The 23,371-nt window shown below is 36.9% G+C and overlaps 2 protein-coding genes across 2 annotated transcripts; both read right to left on the bottom strand.

The window, feature by feature from the left end:
- Positions 1–5,718: 5,718 nt before the first annotated feature.
- Positions 5,719–20,104, bottom strand: YIPF5 (Yip1 domain family member 5). Its single transcript, XM_082835639.1, has 6 exons — positions 19,965–20,104; positions 19,327–19,446; positions 11,308–11,480; positions 10,311–10,456; positions 8,357–8,538; positions 5,719–6,645 (listed from the first exon to the last, which is right to left on the bottom strand). Exons 2-6 carry the CDS (start codon positions 19,434–19,436, stop codon positions 6,483–6,485), a joined length of 774 nt encoding a protein of 257 aa, XP_082691765.1. The 5' UTR covers positions 19,437–19,446; positions 19,965–20,104; the 3' UTR covers positions 5,719–6,482.
- LOC309959312 (low molecular weight phosphotyrosine protein phosphatase-like) lies at positions 14,876–15,728 on the bottom strand. Its single transcript, XM_082835542.1, has one exon. It carries the CDS (start codon positions 15,636–15,638, stop codon positions 15,117–15,119), a length of 522 nt encoding a protein of 173 aa, XP_082691668.1. The 5' UTR covers positions 15,639–15,728; the 3' UTR covers positions 14,876–15,116.
- Positions 20,105–23,371: the final 3,267 nt, after the last annotated feature.

The raw sequence follows: 23,371 nt of genomic DNA, 5'->3' as shown, positions 1-23,371 counted from the left end.
TGCCAGGGTCTGGGAGGTGGGGAATGGAGAAGTATAGGGTTTCTTCTAGGAGTGATGGAAATATTCTGAAATTAGATGGTAATGACACTTGTACAACATTGTGAATATACTAAAGCAACTGAACTGTACACTTTATAAATTTGTTAAAATAAATTTTATGTTTTATGAATTTTAATTCTAAAACAAGGCACATGTATGTGTGTATTCGTATGTATAGGAGCCACTGGGGGAAAGGGGGAGGGGAAGAGGGAACCTGTGTGTATGGTCTGATAAAATGCACACCAATCTATTTGAAGGGAGTTATGTGGGGAGTGAAATCTGAGGCGTGGGCAGTTTTACTTCATTTTGTTTTCTCTGGGCAAAAGTACTATATTGTTTTTCCCTCTATTAAAGTCCATCCTAAAACTCTTCTCTTGAACTCTAAAAATACAGATGTTCCAGCAGTTTGTTCTTCCTCCCATTCTCTCCCCATGCTTTAAAAAGAATTTATTGACATAATTTACGTATTATGAAATCTACTCATTTTAAGTGTACACTTTAATGATTTTAATAAACGTACAGTTGCACGACCATCATCACTCAAGAAGTTCCATCCTGCCCATTTGCAGTGAATCCCCACTTCACCTCCAGGCAATTACTGATTTCTCTCTAGAGATTTGTCTTTCCCAGAAATTCATATAAATGGAATCATATATGTGGTCTTTCACAACTGGCTTTTTTACTTAGCATATTTTCAAGGGTCATCCACGTTGAAACACCTTATCAATAATACATTCCTATTTACTGCTGAAGAGAAATACTACTTTTTACTATAATGATATGTAATCATAAAAGGAAATAAAAACATTCCCATTTTGAAAATTAAAATATATAAAATAGGGCTTTTATATTTTTTAACATCTTTATTGGAGTATAATTGCTTTACAGTGGTGTGTTAGTTTCTGCGGTATAACAAAATGAGTCAGCTATACATATGCATATATCCCCATATCTCCTCCCTCTTGCATCTGCCTCCCACCCTCCCTATCCCACCCCTCTAGGTGGACACAAAGCACTGAGCTGATCTCCCTGTGCTATGTGGCTGCTTCCCACTAGCTATCTATTTTACATTTGGTAGTGTATGTATGTCCATGCCACTCTCTCACTTCATCCCAGCTTACCCTTCCCCCTCCCTGTGTCCTCAAGTCCATTCTCTATGTCTGCATCTTCATTCCTGTCCTGCCCCTAGGTTCTTCAAAACCATTTTTTTTTCAGATTCCATATATATGTGTTAGTATACAGTATTTGCTTTTCTTTTTCTTACTTCACTCTGTATAACAGACTCTAGGTCCATCCACCTCACTTCAAATAACTCAATTTTGTTTCTTTTTATGACTGAGTAATATTCCATTGTATATATGTGCCACATCTTCTTTATCCATTCATCTGTCGATGGACACTTAGGTTACTTCCAGGTGCTAGCTATTGTAAATATAGCTGCAATGAACATTGTGGTATATGACTCTTTTTGAATTATGGTTTTCTCAGGGTATATGCCCAGTAGTGGGATTGCTGGGTCGTATGGTAGTTCTATTTTTAGTTTTTTAAGGAACCTCCATACTGTTCTCCATACTGGCTGTATCAATTTACATTCCCACCAACAGTGCAAGAGGGTTCCCTTTTCTCCACACCCTCTCCAGCATTTATTGTTTGTAGATTTTTTGATGATGGCCATTCTGACCGGTGTGAGGTGATACCTCATTGTAGTTTTGATTTGCATTTCTCTAATGACTAGTGGTATTGAGCATCCTTTCATGTGTTTGTTGGCAATCTGTATATCTTCTTTGGAGAAATATCTATTTAGGTCTTCTGCCCAGTTTTGGAGTGGGTTGTTTGTTTTTTTGATACTGAGCTGCATGAGCTGCTTGTAAATTTTGGAGATTAATCCTTTGTCAGTTGCTTCATTTGCAAATATTTTCTCCCATTCTGAGGGTTGTCTTTGGTCTTGTTAATGGTTTCCTTTGCTGTGCAAAGGCTTTTAAGTTTCATTAGGTCCCATTTGTTTATTTTGTTTTTATTTCCATTTCTCTAGGAGGTGGGTCAAAAAGGATCTTGCTGTGATTTATGTCACAGAGTGTTCTGCCTATGTTTTCCTCTAAGAGTTTTGTAGCGTCTGGCCTTACAGTTAGCTCTTAAAAATATGGAACGCTTCACGAATTTGTGTGTCATCCTTGTGCAGGGGCCACGGTAATCTCTGTATCGCTCCAATTTTAGTATATGTGCTGCCGAAGCAAGCACTAAAATAATAGGGCTTTTAGGATCATTGACTGCCTAGAGAAAAGACGCTACCAAGTCCTATAATATCAAAAATCACAAAACTGAAACCTACAAGCAAATGTGTCATTAAATTTTACAAAGACATTCGTTTGAACTGTAATTACCTGGGGAAAAAAATGAAATAACCATGTTGTTTTCTCTATTTTTAAGAGAATCAGAGTAGGCCAACTAGGTATAAATTTACAAGCATCTTAAATGTTTATGAGTACTTCCTTTGTTTTCTCATATTTAAAATTTCTTTTGTGCTGCAAGTGTTGAAAAGCGATTATAACGCCTTAATACGTAATTCATCACCCTACAAGCTATCACCATATTTAGTGGTAGTTTCAGAAAAAAAAAAAAATTATATATGCAAGGTAAGCCTAATAAAACTCATGAAAAATGTAATATCCGATTTTTAGAACCTAATGTGCTCAAGGAAGTATTTGTGCTTTTAAATTAGGAGAACTCTGTATTTAATTAGTCCTCATTTGCATACGTAATGTTTTTAATTTATTTGCACAAACACAGGACATTGTGCTCCATCAGCAGGTAATGTTCTTTATTAACTAGACAAGGAACTTCATGCACAGGAAGAAATATTCCTATCTGTGATGCAAAAGTCAGAACTACACACTGTCTTGACTTCATTCTTCAGGTTTTATGGTCACCATTCCAAGATAATAGAATAGAATAATATAAAACACTTGACTAGGTAATCTGCCAATCTCTAGAAATCAGTAATTTAATATTTAATGTTTGTTTTTACGTACTGCCCAGTTACAAACTGGGTATTTATTCATGAACAAAGTAACTTATTGAAATTCAAGTACTACTACTAATGCACTAAAATTCAAACTTCAATAATTTGGATGGTGGCAGAAGTAGAACTGATTAAAAGTCAGTGATTTCTTCATTGGTGGTGTCAACTAATAACAGCCTAGATTGTGGAGAAAGTGGTGAGGACAGGTTTTAAGATGTTTGAAAGTCAACACTGTATGCTTGACAAGCTAATGACAGATCATACTTATCTACTCATTAAAGCACATGAACCAATTTTTCCTTACGGCATTTCCAACAGACCCTGATCATCTTGTTATTGCCACTCCTTCCCCCAAATCCTAAATACATCCTAAAAAGAAAACAAGAAACTCTCATTAACTACTGTGACTAAAAAAGTACTTGTGTTTTTGCCTACTACTAAATGCTTCATTCTTAAAGTTACTTTGAAAACAAGCATATTATTAAGATACAAATACATTGCTTGAGGAATAACTTTAGCTTTCATTTCCAAATAAATTGAGATCTACAATAATTGAGTTCATTTGGTGATTTGGAATTTGACACTACAGAATGAATCAGTGGATACTTTGTGAGGACAGATTTCACTTGGGGCTACTGTTTGGGTAGGAAGCTTGCTCTAGCTAAAGTCTTGAAGGAAGGCCCAGTGCTGTTCTTTGGTAAGTACTCTTCATGTGATGATCTACACCGAGTTACGTTTTTTTGGAAAACTTTTGGCACAACTTTACAACAGGCTAAGCACTGTGTCATATATAATTTTTTCTCCCACACGGCAAGTTAAGCAAATTGTTCAAGTCATTACATTAGATATGCTCTATATGACAACAGGCAGATCTCCAAATATCATCTTGATTTCCCATAATTCTTCATGACTGGGTCTGAGTATCCTATAACATTACAGAGATAACTGTCCTCACTTAGTTTTGGAATATATGAGTTGAGCAATGCCTATTATAGTTGCAAAATGTCATATGCATAGTACTTAGATCCCACCCCAAGTCAAATCATTAGATACATTTTAAAAAATTCTCTTTGATTGGATGACCAGTATGTAAGGACAGTGTTTAAAGATTTACAGAATTTTTCATTATCTGCATAACTTTATCTGGCAAAAGAATGCCTATTTCTATAAGCTTTCTTATACAGCTCTTGAAAACACCCATTGGTAAACATATTACAGCAAAGTTGTAAAATATATGTTTATACTATATGTAAAATCAACTGCATGTCTTTGGCATACATGCTTGCATAAACACACTCGCTTGAGTGAGTGAACCTGAAAAATCCACTCACAAAGAGTTTTACTCAGAGACAGTCACTGGGTTAAGCTTTTAGTGATGCTGAGAGCATCTCCAGTACTTAAAGGTACATCCATGGTTTGGGTATAAAATGGACCTAAAAGCAAACCATATGCTCTTCCTGGTACTTAGCTGAAGCAGCAGAAAGCTATTCCGATGCTAGAGAAAAACATTACCACATCGTATTTCTGAGACACAGTTATGTCCGTTTTTAAAGTATGCACAAATATGGCTACATATACTGTATTTTTGATGAGAGAGTTTTATAAAAGGGAAATTTTGGTCACGCATGACTCTTCATGTAAACAAGCAAACTTGAGAACTCTTATATCAAAGGCAATTCCACTGTATACCTATTCTGACAGAATATAAAATAGTTTTGCAACTAATCATTTTGGGGTTAAATAAAAGACAACTAACAACAAAAATCTCTACATTATTGATTTAAACTAAAAATTATTTTGTTGGGGGTGGAGGCAAAACAATAAGAAAACAGTTTGATCCATTTGGGGAATTTAGCTGAAGATTAATGGTCTTAAGTCTAACTAACCGAGGGAGATTTTAATTCCCAAAGCATTATCTACCCTTTTCATTAGGAAGAACTGGATATTAACAGAAGGCACCCATTACATTTACCTTAGGAAGAACTGTTTACACTTATAAAATGAATTGAAAAAGGCAAAAAAGATACTATCCAAGGATTATAATAAAAAATATTCTAAAACAAGTTGGTAAGTTTAAAAACCCAGCCAATAGTTAATTACTAGTGAGTACGTTCCTCCAGAAGATTAAATATTAATGAAGGAAAACCAATTTATGTAATTCCAGAGATCAGAAATCATGATCTTCTTGTAAGAAGTATGTTTTATTATTTTAACCTTTTATGGTTGAACACTAGCTCTAAAAAAGAACCATGAATATGTCAGCGTGGCATTTCTTTTTATTTAGTCTGAAAGCCTCCTCTTAAAAAAAAAAAAAAAAAAAAAGAGCAACATTTTCCCTCCCAGTATGGCATCTTTCTCATAACTGAGCTTTGTCCAAAATCAGAATCTGGCTCCAGAAAAAGCCAATCATCAAGATATGGTATTTTCTTACAGACTTTCTGACAAGAGAACATGACAATATTAACCAAATAAATTCAACACAAGGAAATAATGTAACTCAAAGCAAACTACTTTTTGTTTAATCTCATTTTTTGATTCTATACTAGATGACCACTATTCTTAAAGCTTAAAATAAATTGGGAATACAAGTCAAAACCAGACCCTAGTTAAAGAAAATGGAACACCGAGAACAGTGGGTTAGCAAAAGTAAACTCAACAACACACTTTCAATCAACTGGGAAAATTTTAATTAATAAGCATCAAATGTACTTTACATTGAAACTGCAATACTGAAACTGTGACATTTTAAATATTCTTCCCAAAAAAGGTTAGTGATTTTCTTTTTCCTGGGAAACATGGAGATCAAATTATGAGCATTAATGCAGAGTCTAGGTCACTGTGGTTTAGTTAATGCTAGTATCTGAAGAGATGTTCACATTTCACATCTACAATAAGGTAGACTGTGAACTACTTGTATCGCTGAATTTAGCTAAAATTCCATGAGATAATTTAGAGGACTGTCAAACTTTTGAAGTGCAAACTCATAAAACTTTACATTGGGATCACTTTTTTGCTTCAACTGCACCTGACTTGAGAATACAGGTAATTTTTATTTCCTAACTCCTTGGAAAATATTTCTCCAATAAGTCTTAGTTTCCCACAGTTGATAAAAATCCATCAAAAACATTATGTTAGCAAGGAGAAGAGCTGTTTTTCTAAGGCTGCAGGAACACGAAAGAAATAGCACTTCTTATTTGTATTAGCACAAACATTTAAACCTAGTCATACTGCAGGTAAATCCAATATAGTATTCAAAAGTTCTATAAAAATGAACAAAAGATACGTATTTACTTCCATTGCTCCAAGAGTCAAACATCAGATCTGCACGAGAGTTGTACTGTAGCACTTTGCTGGTCCAACTTAAGAGTTCAAAGTCCTTTTTGCTATTTGGCCCAATGATGTCCACATCCGAGATAAATTCAGTTCAAAAAACAGAAATTAGGGCAAAGATTCCGTATAGCAAAGCACAAGGATATGCTACTAGAAGTTGCTGTCCTTCCATGGCTAATGCAGAAATAAAAATTTTGGAAGCAGAAAAACTACACCATCCAATAATTCCAGCAGTGAGAATGATTCCTACCATTCCTCTGTAGCCGACAAGGAAAAACAGGGCGAGGGGAGAGAAACAGTAGATGAGATTAGTTACATAAGTTTTAAAAAAGCACTTAAAAATCCACATGTAGATATCCGCAGAAATAATCAAGATGTTTTTCAAATACTGAAATGTACCTCACAGTGAATTCCATTATTTCATGTGATAAAAAGCTCATCTATAACACATCTTGCTCCTTAATCAAGCACAATTTCTCAGCCTTGGCAGCACTGACATTTGGGGTGGATGCGCTTTTGCTGTGGGGGTGTATCTGTCCATCGTTAGGAAGTTACGCAGCATCCTGGCCTCCAGCCATAAAATACCAGGAGCATCCATGCCTCCCACAGTTTTTCACAACTGAAATTGTCTCCAGACATTGCCAAGTGTCCCCCGGTTGCAAAACTAACTCCGGTGGGAAAACGCTGTTTCAGTAGAAAATACTGTGTGTAAAATTTGAACGTAAATGTATCGATCTTAACAAATGAGAAGAGTGAAGCAGGGACACTGTGAGGCCATCATCCTGCCAAATCTCTACTACCAAATAGGTGATATATACTCTTCTCCTAAACTTTCATTTTCAAAGTGTAACAAAGCTCAATTTTGGTTGTCCAGCACTAGCCACAAGGAGGAGCTTGAACTGTTGAGAGAGCATCTGTGCACTGGCCATGAGTAGTAATTTTATTAGCTGTACTTATACCTTTATTTTTAATTTTATTTTTAAGTTTTTTTTATTTTTTTCGGTACGCAGGCCTCCCACCGTTGTGGCCTCTCCCACTGCGAAGCACAGGCTCCGGACGCGCAGGCTCAGCGGCCATGGCTCACGGGCCCAGCTGCTCCGCGGCATGTGAGATCTTCCTGGACTGGGGCACGAACCCGCGTCCCCTGCGTCGGCAGGCGGACTCCCAACCATGGCGCCACCAGGGAAGCCCTATACCTTTATTTTTAACCTTACCTAAAATATTATTTTAAAATAACACATATTTAAAGCTGTGTACATCTGAGAACACGGTAGGCTTGTAACAGTCTCTTCCATAAAAAGAATGCTCCATTTTTAGTTAAAAAGCTGCTAAAGAGAGAATATGTGTTTATTATTCATCCACTTAGCATATGCCCGATATCTTTTTTTTTTTTTTTTTTTTGTGGTACACAGGCCTCTCACTGTTTGTGGCCTCTCCCTTTGCGGAGCACAGGCTCTGGATGCACAGGCTCAGCGGCCATGGCTCACAGGCCCAGCCGCTCCGCTGCATGTGGCATCTTCCCGGACTGGGGCACGAACCCGTGTCCCCTGCATCGGCAGGCGGACTCTCAACCACTGCGCCACCAGGGAAGCCCTGCGCCACCAGGGAAGAAGTCAGATATGGTATAAAAAATATCAAAGAGAGGGTAAGTATAATTCTAAACAACTTGACCTTTTCCATGCAGTATTTAAGTTAACAATCACCACTGTTCAATTTGTTTATGGACACTGCTAAGTACACAAAAAACTAAATTCTTTATCATAGGTAAAAGAGAGATGGTATAAAAGATTTTTAAACTTATTCTCACTTCCATTATTCATCACTGAGAAATATAAAACACAGTCCTCACATATAAGAGGCACTATCTAATATGCTGTTGAATCAGTGATTTATCTCAAACTGATGGTGAGGTAAATCCTATTACACAGAATTAGTCAATCAACCCCCAAAATAAAGACCAGCACTTACTGCAAAGAAAATATCACTGCAAAGCTGGAAAGCAGGATCATGGGAAGAAGACAATATCCAAGGACACTTGCCACACAACCGAAGGAAACACCAGTCATACTCATTAAGTTTAATAAACAAAACATTCCTAGGCATCCAATTGCACTGATCCCATATACATAGCCAAACTGGATTTTGCCAGCCTATGGGTAAAGAAAAGATTACAGGTTAAGGGCAAAATAGTTATTTTTGGCTTCTTTCACCTGAAATGGCACTCACAGAAGATATACAACTTGTGAGCATTAAAATCCACAAAGGTACCTATCTTTATACGGAGAAGTAAAACAGTGAGCAGACTGGCTTTTATATCCTTCTTAAGAAGTTTAAAATATCCACCTCCCAACACACAGATATTGTTTTTCATTTTCTAGTTACCATTTGAGCTTGGCATAGAATTCAGCAAAGATATAAAATCATGGTATAATCACCTAAAGTAGTAGATTTCTAAAAATAAATCTGGCTGATTTTAAGCAAATAAACTACAGAGACAAGATGGAAAGCCATTCAGATGTTTGGATAGTAACTAGTATCACTTGAAAGTACCCAAATTCCATCAAAATTGCCCTGAAGCAATTTATTCTCATTGGCAGATGTAGCTATAATCTTTTTAACAGCAGAAATAATCTCATTATTCACTTTACATGGGTGTTAGAGGAATTAGGAGAAAGGAAGCCAAGATAAGCAGGAAGCCAGGGTTCTGTGAGGAGGGGAGGAGAAAAGAAAAGTGGTTAATAACTGGGCAAGAGGAATATAATGGAATATATTTTCTTCTTTGTTTTTCCAAATTGTTGGTTGCTTTATACAGTTCTCTGACAAACAAACAAACAAACACAAACCTTAAAGAGTCTGCTCTTATAAAAGACAGCACTGAACAGTCTTAGGGCAGTGAATGTTAGCTTAATTGTAGTTAGTATTCTTAGTCCAGCTATGTGAACAAACATTGTATTCAGGGTATGCTATCACTAAAATCAGTCCACAGAGAAGCCTTTAAAAAGTTCCTGGTTTGTCAGATGTTTGACATATAAAACTCAATTGGGAGAATGTCTCCACAGATTACATTAAATAGCAAAATCCTTGGAATTTTTGTTAGAATCAATATTTGTTTGTAAATACTTGAGTAAGAGTGTAGAAGTTTAAAAGGGTTCAGCTGAGTTCACTAATGCACTCATATAGTAATAATAAAACCTTATACTTATACAGTGCTTTAAACTTTTCAAAGTGTCCTCACATAACCTGTCTTGCTTAATCTCCAAAACAAACTTGTTAGGTGGGAAGCATAGTATTATCTATGAGAGGGAGGTGAAGGATGAAATGACTTTGCTCAAGGGTAGAGTAGGAGCACTGAGTTCACGCCCAGTTTTTCTGACTAAAAAGTCCATCTTCGATCCATTATGTCATTTACCTCTTCTAATTCAGAAACGACATAAAATAAAACAAACAGTAATAATTATCTTTACAACTTTTCATTTTCAATATGCTTTAACATTCTTAGGGAGATGGGAGATAGGGACTAAAACCTGTTGCCTTTAATGTTTCAATTCATTAAATGTTAAAATAATATATAGAAGACCAGCATTGCTACAACAAAACACCACCCAATGATGAAATTTTAAAAAAATAGCAATAAGCTTAAAGTTTTGTCAGTTTTTGAAAGGAAGGAATTTTGATGAGAGACTAAAGCCATACGATATTTATTAATATTTTTTCCCTAATAACTGAAGCACTTAGTGAAACAAGAAATGATTTCTAAATACACTATATCTATTATCAGTGGAGAAGTAATTAACAGGTACAAATTCAAACAACTCAATACTATTTAAGACACATCAAAGACTTGACTGTATAAGCAGAGTCTCAATAAAGGCTCTTGGTGGAACATTTAATCTCACACTGAGAGTTGCAACTAACATCTTACCAGTAACAATGTGGCTCCAAAAGCAAGGCAAAAAACCATTGGTCCTGCCAAATCAGTCTCATTCATGATGCTGCCATCTGCTACTTTTAATGGGTGTAACACTGTGAGTGTTTTTTGCCAGATGTGATCAAAATTGATGCCTAATTCTAAAGAAAAAGAAAATAAGGAAGTCAATCAGGATTTGTGATATACTTTTAGTTTACCAGAATCTATGTTGTAACAGGAGAAAAAATGAAACCACCAATATCAAAAGAGTGATCTAGCAATATCAGATGATATTATTTTGGTGAGTCCTCAATATCAGTGTTTACTGATTATGGTGTTTATTCCACAAATATCCAATTTCTGGTCTGATGTTAGAAACAGGTATGGACATGATGAAACAGGCACTCTGCTATGTCTGCATAGCAAAGTATATGGACAGTGTTAACAGTAAGGGACTCTATACCTGAGGCTTCAGGAACACTGGAGTCCCTGTGAAAATGTATACAAAACTACGTCTCTCTGCATGTGTGTGCCTTTTTCTGAGGAGAGTATGCATAGCTTTCACTAGACTTTCAAAGCGTATCTGATCAAAAAACAAGAAACACTTCAGAACTACTGCTTTTTGTGTTTCGGGATACAATTTGAAAAACACCATACTTTTCAGTGATGTTACTAGCTCTGCCAGCTTATTTCCATGCAGAATAATCAATACCACGCTATTTCCTCTCATTTCTTCCACTGATAGAATTTCAATAATAATCTGAAGTAAAAGTTACTCTGCTCATATAGTGATATACTTTATTATCACTTTATAAAGATCTATTAAAAATCTGGTCCTCCTGGCTCAATGTGGTTTCATATACACTCTGTTCAAAATGAGTCACTTTAGTAGAAAACTGTTTTCTACAGTATTATTCTTTTAAAGAAAAGGGTAACTTCTCCAAACTAAGATTTATTTTCACTGACCAGCTGGGTACTATAGAGTACTATCAAGTGTTGCAACCAATCGTACCTTCTAATAAAGGTGGCTCATCCTCAAAGTTGTTTCCATATAATGGCTGAGGCGTAGTTGGAGTATACGCCTGAGCTGGCTGGAAAATTTGCCCGGTGTACGGCTGTTGTGGCTGCACCATGTCTGGAGGGACAAACCGGCCTTGGTGCGAGTAGTCATAGCCAGCATACTGTCTACAATAAAAGTAAGTTACATTTCTCAGAATTATGTCAACGCCCCAAACTGATATTCCCAACAGGCAGAAAATCTTAGTCATGCAATTCCCAGGATATCTCTTTGCCAGTTTTTATAAACGGTGGTTGAAATTAATTACTAAGATCAAGCTGATTATCTACAATAAGTTGTCTGTATTTTATAGAGAATTTTCCTGATGATGTTAAAACCCACTTATGCAGTGCTTAAGCATTTCACAAACTATTAAGTTTTTAAACATCAGAAGGTCAACAAATGAAAACGTAAACATTTTCTTGTACTTTCCCCTTTAGTGAGCATACATAAAGATAGCTGTGAAATAAAATTTATGCCCAAGACTATGAATAAAAACTCAGGATGACAGACTTTGTACTGCATGTTACGTTAATTTTCCACTGTAACTCAGATCTCTCCATGAGAATGAATGAGTATAAAATCATTCTTCTTTCTTCTCTGTAGTATGTTATTTTTTGCAAGTGGGTAAATCTCTTTAAGAACAACCATCAATTTCAAAAAGTGGAAAAAAATCAAGCTTCTTTTTTGTGAAAGCTTTCTGAATATACAAACATTATTAGCACACCTTGCATCTAAATAGTGCTTTTAATTTTTCAAAGTAATTGTATACCTATTGTCTCCTTTGCTATGTACTATAACAAATCTTGCATTTTAGAAGGAAACCTTACCATGGCTTTTTTAGTGATGAAAACAACAGGGAACAGAAGGATATTGAAGCAGTATCTTTTAAAGACCTGTTTTACTATGTTCCAGAAAAATATGACTTAGCTATCAATGGTAAGAAATAAAGAAGTAAAGTAACTATTGTAAAAGTAAGTTACTTTAAAAATGAGAGCTGAGAAGCCTTAGAGATCTTTTAGTCTAATTATCTTTAAAAATTTTTAATTCCCTTTTGAAAAATATAAAAAATCTAATGACCTCATTATTGAGATTTTAAAATTAAATCTAATTTTTAAATTAACTGAACATCTTGATTAAAAGCAAATCAAAAGTGAAGGTTCAACTACACATAGCTCTCATTCTCATGACTTACCACGCTAGTCCAATACATGCTTAAAAAAATACTATTTATTTTTCTAGCTATAAAATATAGAATTCGCTACAGCATTATTTTAATAGCAAAAAGTAGAAACCAAAACAAAATATAAACAGCTATCAGTAACTACACTGTGATATAGGCACAGACTACTCTGCACCTTTTTAAAGGTGTGAGGCAGTTTTGTCTGTACTCGTAAGAAATGATAATCAAGAAATATTCAGTGGGGAAGAAAAAATCTAATATTCAGAATAGTATATAACATATGCACCCACCGTGACTATGCTTTTTAGAATATGTATGCATATCTATGTGCATGTGTGTATATATATATACATGTACATTATATACACCATTATATAGGTAAAGGGACCCAGAGACAGGAGAAGTAAAAGACTTAATTTTCAGGTTATAAACTTTTGTACCTTTGCACCTTTAAAAATCCTGTATATTTATTATTTGTTGAAATTCATTAATTCTAAAATGTCATATGTAATACATGGGTATATATTAACTACTGAAAATTTCCAAAAACATAAATAATAGCCTTTTGAATATTACTGTGTAAAACACTGTTTTAAGTCTTTAATGTGAATTATCTCACATTATTCTCTCTACAGTTCTTTAGGAGGTCAATTTTATCATCCTCTCCATTACAAAAACGTGGAAACATATTTGGGTTAAAATTATTTGTCCATGGTGGTGCCAGTATTCAAAACTACACTTTTTAATTCCAATAGCCAGCTCTTATAACAACTGTAGTAAAAAATTACCCTCAAATCCTACCTGACAGAGACAGCCATAATATCTTTTTCTATACATGCATTTCCCCAGTCATTCTGGTATGCAAGGATCTTGATTACTATTCTCTCTCTCTCTCTCTCTCTCTCTCTCACTCACACACACACACACACACACACACACAGAGTTTCCACAGGGCTAGCTGGTTGAATTAGGACAAGAACTCACATTTTCTGATTTAGTAAAATATGCTATTGTGTTGATCTCTGTTAGGATGCATCATAAACCCACCTTGGAGTTTATGAAAGAGCTAGAAAAGCTCCATATGGAGGTTTCTACAATCTGCATAAACAAATTGCATTTTATACTCTCTCTCCAAAGAGAGCAAGAGAGAGAATATCAATGTATATGCAATAGAAAAAACAAGAATGACATAAACCTGTGGTTCTCAAAGTCTTTGATCTTAGAACCCATTATACTCTTAAAATTTATTATTGAGAACTCCTAAAATTTTTTATGTGGGTTATATCTATCAATATTTATTATTTTAGAAATTAAAACAGAAATGTTTAAATACTTATTAATTCATTTAAAGTAACAATAAATCCATTACATGTTAGCATAAACATTTTTATGAAAAAATTATTTTAAAAAATTACTGAGAAAAGTGGCACTGTATTCTATTTTTGACAATCTCATTAATGTCTGGCTTCATATAAGACAGCTGCAAATTCTTATATCTGCTTCTGCACTCATTCTGCTGTGATATACTGTTTTAGTTGAAGTATTTGAAGAAAATCTAGTGTTGCAGACCTGTAGTTGGAAAAGAGTATTTTAATAACCTTTCCAGATTATCATGAATATTCTTTTTTTTACCTTAGTTGTATTTTTGTAATTTCCCCAGTTTATTTGAAAACAATCTTTTCTGACATATATTCATGTGAATTTTAGATCAGCTATCTCCAAGTGCACAGAAATTACCTATATTTGCCTATAAACTAAGCACTGATAAAAGAATACTTAACATATCAATATTTAAGCATTCCAACATAAAAGGACTTTTTCCCACTTATTATTTTTTCCCCACCTAAGCTGATCTAAATTTGACATTCAGGTTAATTACATGCATGTAAAAGCAGACGCCATCCCCAAACTGACCCTAAGGTAAACCAGCACACGTGTCCTTCTTCCCGGACATAATTACATTTCCAGAGGCAAAGTGGTTCAAACGGGAACACTTAAGCTGACTTCCGTATGAAATCAACTAGACAGACACAAACTAAGGAGTGAAGGTGCTGAAGATTAATCCCACAAATCTTCTTCCTTCCTGTCCTGTAAATGCACAAGTGTGCACCCTGCGCATATATGAACACTTCTTGCCAACATCACTGGACAACAGGCCCTGACATCAAGAGGGAGTGCAGGGCAGGGGCCCCATCCACACAGAGGGAAGAGGTAGTGCAGATTCTTGAAGTGCCAATGGGCTCAGATGCTGATAGGCCTTACAGTGATGTTTTACTTCATTATGCTCTATTTTGCTGCTCTACTATTTTGTTTGTTCCACTATTTCTGTAACTGGGGCAAAGTGGGAGGTTCAACTAGTCTAAGAACACTTACCCCAAACTGTCTAAATCAAAAATTTTTATTTATTCTTCCGCCAAATACAACAACCGATTTCCATCTACAATTATTTTTTAAGGTAAGAAACAGTGAGTTAACTGAAGAAAGGGCTGCAGCCTTGGCTAGGGATTGGTGACACTGTGACACCTGACTGAGAATGAGGGCCTGTGGGATGAGCCTGGGCCACAGCAGGACTGGACCCAGGTCAGCAAACCTTCTCCAGGAAGGCTCTGCAGCACCGCACACACTGCTGGTAGACAGTCTCAAAGTCAGTGTCATTACCATAATAAGGATCTTCAATCATGAGTTGTTTCTGTGGATTGTAGCTCCCAAGTAGTTCAATTTTCACTCTGCAGTTTTCAACTTGATTACTTTTCCTATTCAAATCTCTCAGGTTGTTTTCATCCATACATAGTATATAATCAAAAGGGGCAAAGTCTTCTTTGGTAACCTGTCTTGCTTTATGCGCTGTGTTAATGCCATGATTTGTTAGGCAGCTCACAGCTCTTGGATCTGGTGACCAGCCCATGTTCCAGTCAGAAACAGCGCCACTGTCAATGACCCAAGTATCTGAAATGTTTTGATCTGTTACAAGTTTCCTGAAAACTGCTTCTGCAATGGGTGATTGACAGATGTTACCCAGACACATGAACAGCACTGACTTGGTCACCTGTTCGGCCATCTTCATCTTCCCGCGTGCATAGAGCGAATATTCTTTTTGATACATCAAAATGCAAAGCAAAGTGATAGTTTTTTAAATTTAACTTGCAACATGGAGATAGAAACAATGCTAATGAACTCTGTTGTATTAGAATAAACTGATGTCTTATACTTTAATTGGATCCTTTATTATTCATGTATGATTTTGTAACACCATGCATTGGCCATTTAGAAAATATTAGTATGAATTATGCAGCTCTTCCAAATATTGACACACTTAATATAAAATATATATATAAATTTTTAAAAATCAGCTTTGTTAATATCACCACTGATCTCATCAGAAAATGGTTAATTATTGGGAAGCTGACAAGTTCACAATGATGGATACAAGTTTTCCAAAATCCTCATTTTTGCCTGAAAACTTGAAATTGATCTTTGGCCACACATACTGTCAATTGTTTTCCTTGAAGTAACAGGTCACTTCACTCATTTTTGAGAAATTTTTCAAGTCTGAATAACCATAGTTTGTCTGTCAGATGTTCTTTCCAATAAAAATGGTTTCCACAAAAAAGTGGCTGAATCAACTTGTGACTCAAATTGTACACGGGCTTTTCCTAGAGATAATCATTGTACTTCAGTATGAAGCAGAAGTGCTTGAGGACTGTTTCCCACTTTGTCACACAGACTTTTCTAAAAATGTGTGTTGTCAAGATCAGCATTTAATAAAACAATAATTCTTGCAGCTTCATCAAGGGCACCCTTAAGTGAAAATGATTCCCCTCACCCCCCCCCCAACAAGTGTATGATGAAGAATACAACGATTACTAGAAAAATTTGATGCCATTGTCTTGCCTCATATTTGGGTAACAGCAGTTCTACCAGTCATTACTTCTGCAACATCAGTGCAAATCTCAACACACCTAAAAAGGTATATAACATCTTAGAATTTTTACAAAAATAGTTTTGACCTTAACGTCTTCCTGAAAGGTCTCAAGAACCCTCTGGGTCTGCAGGCCACACTTCAGAAACACTGATGCAGACCCATAAATTTCATGTAAGGAAAAGAAACACTGCCAAACAAATAAGAGCTTTAAAGGTAGCACCATCATTCCTTCTCCAGGATATAAGGTGACAAAGACAACACCGTGGAATTTTACAATTTTTCTTTTCTGGCAGGATCTGCTCAGGAAAATTCCTGACTCACTCCTGTTGGTTTTAAACTAAAACACCGCATGGTAGACATGACCTTTATAGTCTAAATCAACACTTTTACAGCAGGAAAAGCAGCAGATGTAAACCAATACTCTCAGAAGCACTCAGTATCAACAACAAAGACAAAAAGCGTCTTAATATACTGGGTTGACTACTTAAGTTCATCAAAATCCTTACATAGTCCATAAAGCTGTTATTAGCTATTTCGGAAGATGAAAAAATACTAGCTTTCAAGACTTTAAAAAATATGTAATTGGTATTACTAAATATTTTATAGGCATATCTAGAATACAATGTGGAACCTGTCCAATATGACAGATTGAGATCAAACGACCTTTTACTATTTGGGTTTATTTTTTGTTGTATGAATGTATAAATGTACAGTACCCAGAGTGGAAATTATGCAAAATGTTAAAGCTGACTTCATAGGGCAAATGTAGAACTAGGGACTAATAATAAGTCAAGTCAAATCTGAAGACAATCCAAGTCAGATGCTATGTGAACCTAGATTTTCATCAATAGAGAGATAAAAGTTAGCTGATCCTTGTTACCAAGTTGGCGTAACAAACAAAACGTTATTTGATAAACTGACACAGACATAAAAATGTCATTAGGGTGCAGAAACAATACATATAAGTACATATAGAGGAGTTCAATTTTTTTTTTTTTATAAAGTTCAGAAACCCAGTCATTACTGCTAACACATTAGGCTTCTTATTTTCCTAAGCATCATCTATAAACTCACATTCATTAACTGGCAGTAATGTTTATATAAGCACCTGGAATGAAACTTTTTCACTAGTACAGAAGCAATGCTTAGTGGTACATGATTTGGTTGGAACGGAATTGTGAGAATAGTTAGCAAGAGAATATCTTTAGATATTCTGCTCTGTGGAGAACTGAAGTGAGATGCTAAGTGTAAAGAAAAGATAAGTCACACCTTTAAGAGATGCAAACATGGACAGAAAGAAAGAAACATAGGAAAGAAAGGCAGAGAAAGATAAAGCTAGGAGGCTGCAATCTAAATGGAATAATTCTGTTGAGTCCAAACATCAATATCATTTGGTTAAAAACAGGCCCACATACAGAGACAGGTTTTCCAAACCCCTGTTGCAGCACCCTGACCAATCTTATATTCATCTGCCCTGTCATACACTGAACAATCACAAGAAACACATATTTAGGTAAATAAATGAGTGGAAATTTCTCAACATGACTTTTCCAATTCTGCCCGATTAACTGATAAAAGAGATAAATCTTCAATGGCATGTAATGGAGAATTTAAAAGAAAGAAAAAAAGTGGTTCACAGACAGCATTATTTACATGTTCACTCCCATTGTCCAACGTGTTGAATTTTAGAGGGGGGGGAAGCTTTAGAATGTATCAAAAAATAAGCAGATTCAAGGAGTTTTGTTTTGTAAAAAGTATAGCCTATACAAGACAAATGATACTGTGGGGCTGAATTTGATTTTTGCTTTTTTAAATTCTTGGGCACTTTCATTCAGATTTATAAATTCAAACATATTCTAGTACTAATGTTTCTCTCAGATTGGAAACGCACCCTTTCCATGCCCTCAACCTGGGACAATCTTCATTAGGTTTTTAATTCAGAGTCCATAGATGGACATCTAACACACGAACTGTCTGGACATTATATGCACATTACTGTGGGTGTTTGCATGCATATATTTCTCAGAAATAGGCCCACGGTTTTCCTAAGATTCTCAAAGTGGTCCTGGACTATCTAAAAAAGGTTAAGTAGGCCTGGTATAGGAAACGCCTTCACTGGATGGCAGGCTGAAAAGATTAACTTTTAAGGACCTAAGAAACTAAGAATATGATGTCCTAGAGGAGATTGGTAAAAAGCTTTAAGTGTTTTGCCACAAACACCATGGACTATAAAAAGAACAGAGTTTTGGTTTTGTTTTTTCAACAGTTTGGGGATGAAAGGTTTTGAGTCCCCCTCACTTCAGTCTGTAACCGGCAATTTGTGTGTACTGACTGATCATAAAGTTTTGGTGTGTAGAGTAATAAAAGTGATTATCAGCTGCTTTATGAAAACCACCTGATGATTCATAGTATGGAGCTTACACTGTTCAATAGTGTCACTCAGTGCTTTCAGTTTACAGTTGATAAAGTCTGAAAGTTGGACTGATTTAGCTACTAAACAAGCTGTCAAAAGACTTCAATTTTTAACTCGTCTTGTGGCCTAAACAGCCTATCTCCTAGGTACTTAAAACTTCTATCCATATCTTAAATGATGTACAAATACTGTCACTAGAAAAAGATTCTTCAAGAATCTATTTTTCCACTCATGGCACACCTGAAAATTGTGCATAAGATACCAAACCTTAAATAGGGCAATCCCTTCCAACCCAAACAAGTGTCACAGATCTCTCCGGAGGTATAAAGATTATGAAAAGTCACGTTCCTGATACGGAACATGTTCGCACATTCACTCTTAGGCAGAACCAAACATTCGGGGTACATGCTTTCAATGCAATCTCAACTAAGTAAACGGGCAAAGTTGAAAAGTTACTTGCTATAAGGTCCTCCACTTCCTCCATAATCATAGGACTGCTGTGATTGGTCATCGATGCTGTAACTTGTCTGGTAGAAATCCGTGTTTAAGTTGTCAAAGCCTGACATTGCAAATGATCTGCAATAAAAAGAAACAGCAAAGACTGCTTATGCCCAAGGTCCTCCCTGAATTCGGTCCTGATACTTTACTTAAGCAAATACCCTCAGAAGGCAGTAAATAACTTCTAAAATTTTGGGGGGCAGCATTTGGAAGATGGGTCGGGAGTGGGGTGTGCTAAAGAAATGTCTAGACTCTAAGTCGAGGCCCGAGAAGACACCTCCACTTCAAGGAGCTGATATGCCTTGGGTTCGGGGCAGGGACGTGGGAGGAGGGATTTCGTGGGGTCTAAAATATCAACAACAATAAAGATGATTCCTCACCTCTGGACAGCTGACAACACGACAGCCTCCTGCAAAATAAGGCCTGGGCCGGCCAGAAAAGCGCAGACTCCTGCAGGGGCCTCGTCAAAGCAAGGCCCGAAAGGGAGGGACGGTCTGAGCGAGAGGACCGGGGCGCGGCGCCGAGAGGCGGCAACAAGCCGCGCTGCCCAGGTGCGGGGAGAAACCAAACAGTGAGCCACGGAACTGGGCACTCACCAAACGCGGAGGCGGAGGCGGCAGCGGCGGCGGCGGCGGCGGCGGCAGAGGCGGAGGCGGAGGCGGCTCCGGCAGCCTCCAGTAACCCCCCAAACTCAACTAAGGACCCTGTACTAGCCCCGTTGCTACGTGTCAGCAGGTTAAAGAACTGCTTCCGGGGCACGCCCGCTCGCGCAGGCGTGTTAGCGACTTTGCGCCCGGGGCGTACAATGAAGAGAGTTGGGGGGCGGGGAAAAAAGGGTACGATATGGAGCATGCGCAGTATCGACGAACTGGTCCAGCAGCGGGCCAATGGGAAGAGGGAAAAGCTTCCGGCGGTTTAGTTAGCGGTGGAGGCAGAAAGGCGCAGGCGCAGCAATTGTTAGTTGCTGTTTGAGAGCGAGAGTTACTTAGTAGACGGAGTGCCTGGGTGAAAGCGTGCAAGAGCGTCTCAACACACACACACATACAAACACCCCCCCCCAGTGAAACAAACAAGTAAAAATAAAATAAACAGATAACAAGAACCACACTTGCCTTCAAACAAAAATAACAGTAGCAAAAGGACATAAACCAGAAAACCAAGGAGTGTACGCTAGAGAGGAACAGGCAGCTACCCTTTGAGGTTTTCTACTCCATCAAAGAATTCCTAAAATTACTCATGCAACTATCTAACTTACCACCTTTTACAAATAATTTTAGAATTTATTGATGTAGGTACAATCTGCAGAATTCTAGGTGGAATGACTATATCCTGATTTGGTGGGGACAGCCCCATTGTCCTATGTTATGCCTGTTTTTTCCAACATAATTACTAATTTTGTCCCCTTTTCATTTTCAAAAATATTCCAGTTTGGCTGATAAATTATATGGTTGTACTTTCTTTAAGCTTCATTATCTAGGAAGCGGAGTTTCTAGTTACCAAAAATATGCAATAACCTATCGCTTCATCTACTTAGTGATCTTACTGAAAAAATTCTAGTCTCTCTTGTTTCTTCTGATGTTTCCCTTTTTTCCTGTCCAAAAGAGATATTACTCTCAAATTTGAATAGAATACAAGAATATGAGCATTAAAAATTACTTGCTTAGGAATGAATTGTTAGATAAAGATATTACTCAAATTCTGCTTCTATCCCTGAAAGCAATTACTGTGTTTACTGGATTTTCTTTCCTCTCCAACCCCTGCCCCAAATGAGAAGCCAAGCAAGAAAATTGTTACATGATTAAATTTTCCTTATTGTTTGTCTGGTATCCTGCAGAAGCCGCTTGGGGATTTTGAGAATATCAGTCAATTTCATGGCTAGTCAGGTAGGCTTTTCTTTTTGGAAACTTTTTTTTTTTTTGGTGTCATACCCGCCACCACGCCCCCGCCCCCCCACCCCATGATAGGCTCCAGAGAAGTATATTAAAGGAAATTGAGTACTTGTTAAATGTGCTGACCTCTGTTAAAGTCATTGAGCTGGCTTTATTAGGAGTAGAAAGCCTCAACCAGGTCAAGGGATAATAGAACATAAAGTGGGTTTGGAGCAGCTGCCCAGTCCTTCCCTGGGACCTAGTATGTCCGTCACTAAACTTGGAACAAAAAAGGGAAGAACATTCTAATCATGAGCAATATCTCTTAATAGTTAATCTCTTAATCACGCTAGTCTACACACTAACACTTTTACATTCTTCACAAAGGTACAAGAAAACTCTCCTTTTATGATGGCAGTGAAATTGTGCTTTGATATCTTGGAGCTGTCTTCTTTCCCTTCTGTTCTATGCTAAAATATGTCATAGGGAATTGTGCCAGGAAATTATGGTTTGAGCATAGGTACTTTTCCCCTACTTTCAGCTATATCCACAAGCACCAAATGAGTGGGGGTTTGGCAGTGGTGTGCTTATCGTGTCAAGTTACGCATAATAACTATGAAACCTGATAACTATGGTAAAAATGTAAGTGCCCAAGATCTGTTTTCACTATCCCTGAATATTAATTATATAACCCAAATATGACAATTATATTTCCCCCAAATTATCCTTTATCCCTTAGAGAAGAGTTTCCTCATCAAATTCTGCAACTGTTATTTCAATTATTTTACTTTGAACAATAAATTATTGTTTTGTGAAGACATTTACCTGTAACAACACTGGATGCTTTTGGAAAGAACTGATTTTCAAAAGGCAATGAAATTGAACCCTAATGTAATATTTATTCTTGGGACTTTGACTTCAATATGCAAGTGCCTCATGGTGCTTTATTAAAAAAAAGTCTTTTAAAGATAATTTTTAAAGCAACACTGTAAGTATTTCCATCGTAGAGCTCACACATACCCTCTTTCTTTAAAAAAATTATTTATTTATTTTGGCTGCGTCGGGTCTTTTTTGTTGCTGCGCACAGGCTTTCCCTAGTTGCGGTGAGCAGGGCCTACTCTTCACTGCGGTGCACGGGCTTCTCATTGCGATGGCTTCTCTTGTTGTGGAGCACAGGCTCTAGGCACACGGGCTTCAGTAGTTGTGGCATGTGGGCTCAGTAGTGGTGGCACGCGGGCTTCAGTAGTTGTGGCACGTGGGCTCGGTAATTGTGGCTCGTGGGCTCTAGAGCGCAGGCTCGGTAGTTGTGGCGCACGGGCTTAGTTGCTACGCGGCATGTGGGATCTTCCTGGACCAGGGCTTGAATCTGTGTCCCCTGCATTGGCAGGCGGATTCTTAACTACTGCACCACCAGGGAAGCCCCCACACATACTCCCTTAAATATCATTTCTAATGTTAGGTGAATGGATGTTGTGGTCTGGAATAAGAATTTCAGTGATAATAGTAGAAGTTCTATATCTCAATTACCTTAGACGGAAGGGGAAATAATGTAAAAAACAGCATCAGAGGACTGGGCTCTAGTGATGGCAGAGCCCCTCCTGCCAAAGGTGCATTTGAAAAATGTAACAGCTACCACCTAGGTATAGTTACTATGTGCCAGGCACTGCTCCAAGCACTTCATACCTTTGAACTCAATTGCTTTTCCTAACAACCTGATGAGATAGCTACTCTCTATTTTTCCCTTGGTAAAACTGAGAACAGGTTGGTAAATAACTTGCAGACCTGAGATTTGAACCCAGACTGTCTGGGTCCTGAGTCCTTGTGCTAAACCACTAGACTGTATTGTCATTGTGTTACAAGTATGAATAGGGAGAAAGGCAATATTTCTAATGAATATACTACTTTGCCTAATGTGTGATTTTATATATATATATATAAAATATGCTAAAATTGCAGTTAGACAGTTGATAATTATATCTATATCCCCAAATGTGTATATGTTCAAATTGATAAAAAAAAAATTTTTGTAGTCTTATTGGGCACATGACAAATCACCTAGTGTTCAAGTTTACCTTATGTTAGTCATGTAATTTAGTTAATAATGTATAGTGGTTAACGATGCATTTTCTGGAGGC

The sequence above is a fragment of the Leucopleurus acutus genome (assembly GCF_964270905.1).
Source record: "Leucopleurus acutus genome assembly, chromosome: 3".
Lineage (NCBI taxonomy): Eukaryota > Metazoa > Chordata > Mammalia > Artiodactyla > Delphinidae > Leucopleurus > Leucopleurus acutus.
This window is presented reverse-complemented; position numbering and strand designations above follow the sequence as displayed.

Bases quoted from the DNA above. Each gene is read 5' to 3' on its own strand.
- LOC309959312 (XM_082835542.1), bottom strand. From the start codon at position 15,638: ATGTATCAAAAAGAATATTCGCTCTATGCACGCGGGAAGATGAAGATG.
- YIPF5 (XM_082835639.1), bottom strand. From the start codon at position 19,436: ATGTCAGGCTTTGACAACTTAAACACGGATTTCTACCAGACAAGTTAC. The intron at 11,481-19,326 runs GTAACTTTTCAA...CTTTTATTGTAG, and splicing joins AGTGGAGGACCTTATAGCAA to ACAGTATGCTGGCTATGACT. The intron at 10,457-11,307 runs GTACGATTGGTT...CTTTTTCTTTAG, and splicing joins TGAGCCACCTTTATTAGAAG to AATTAGGCATCAATTTTGAT.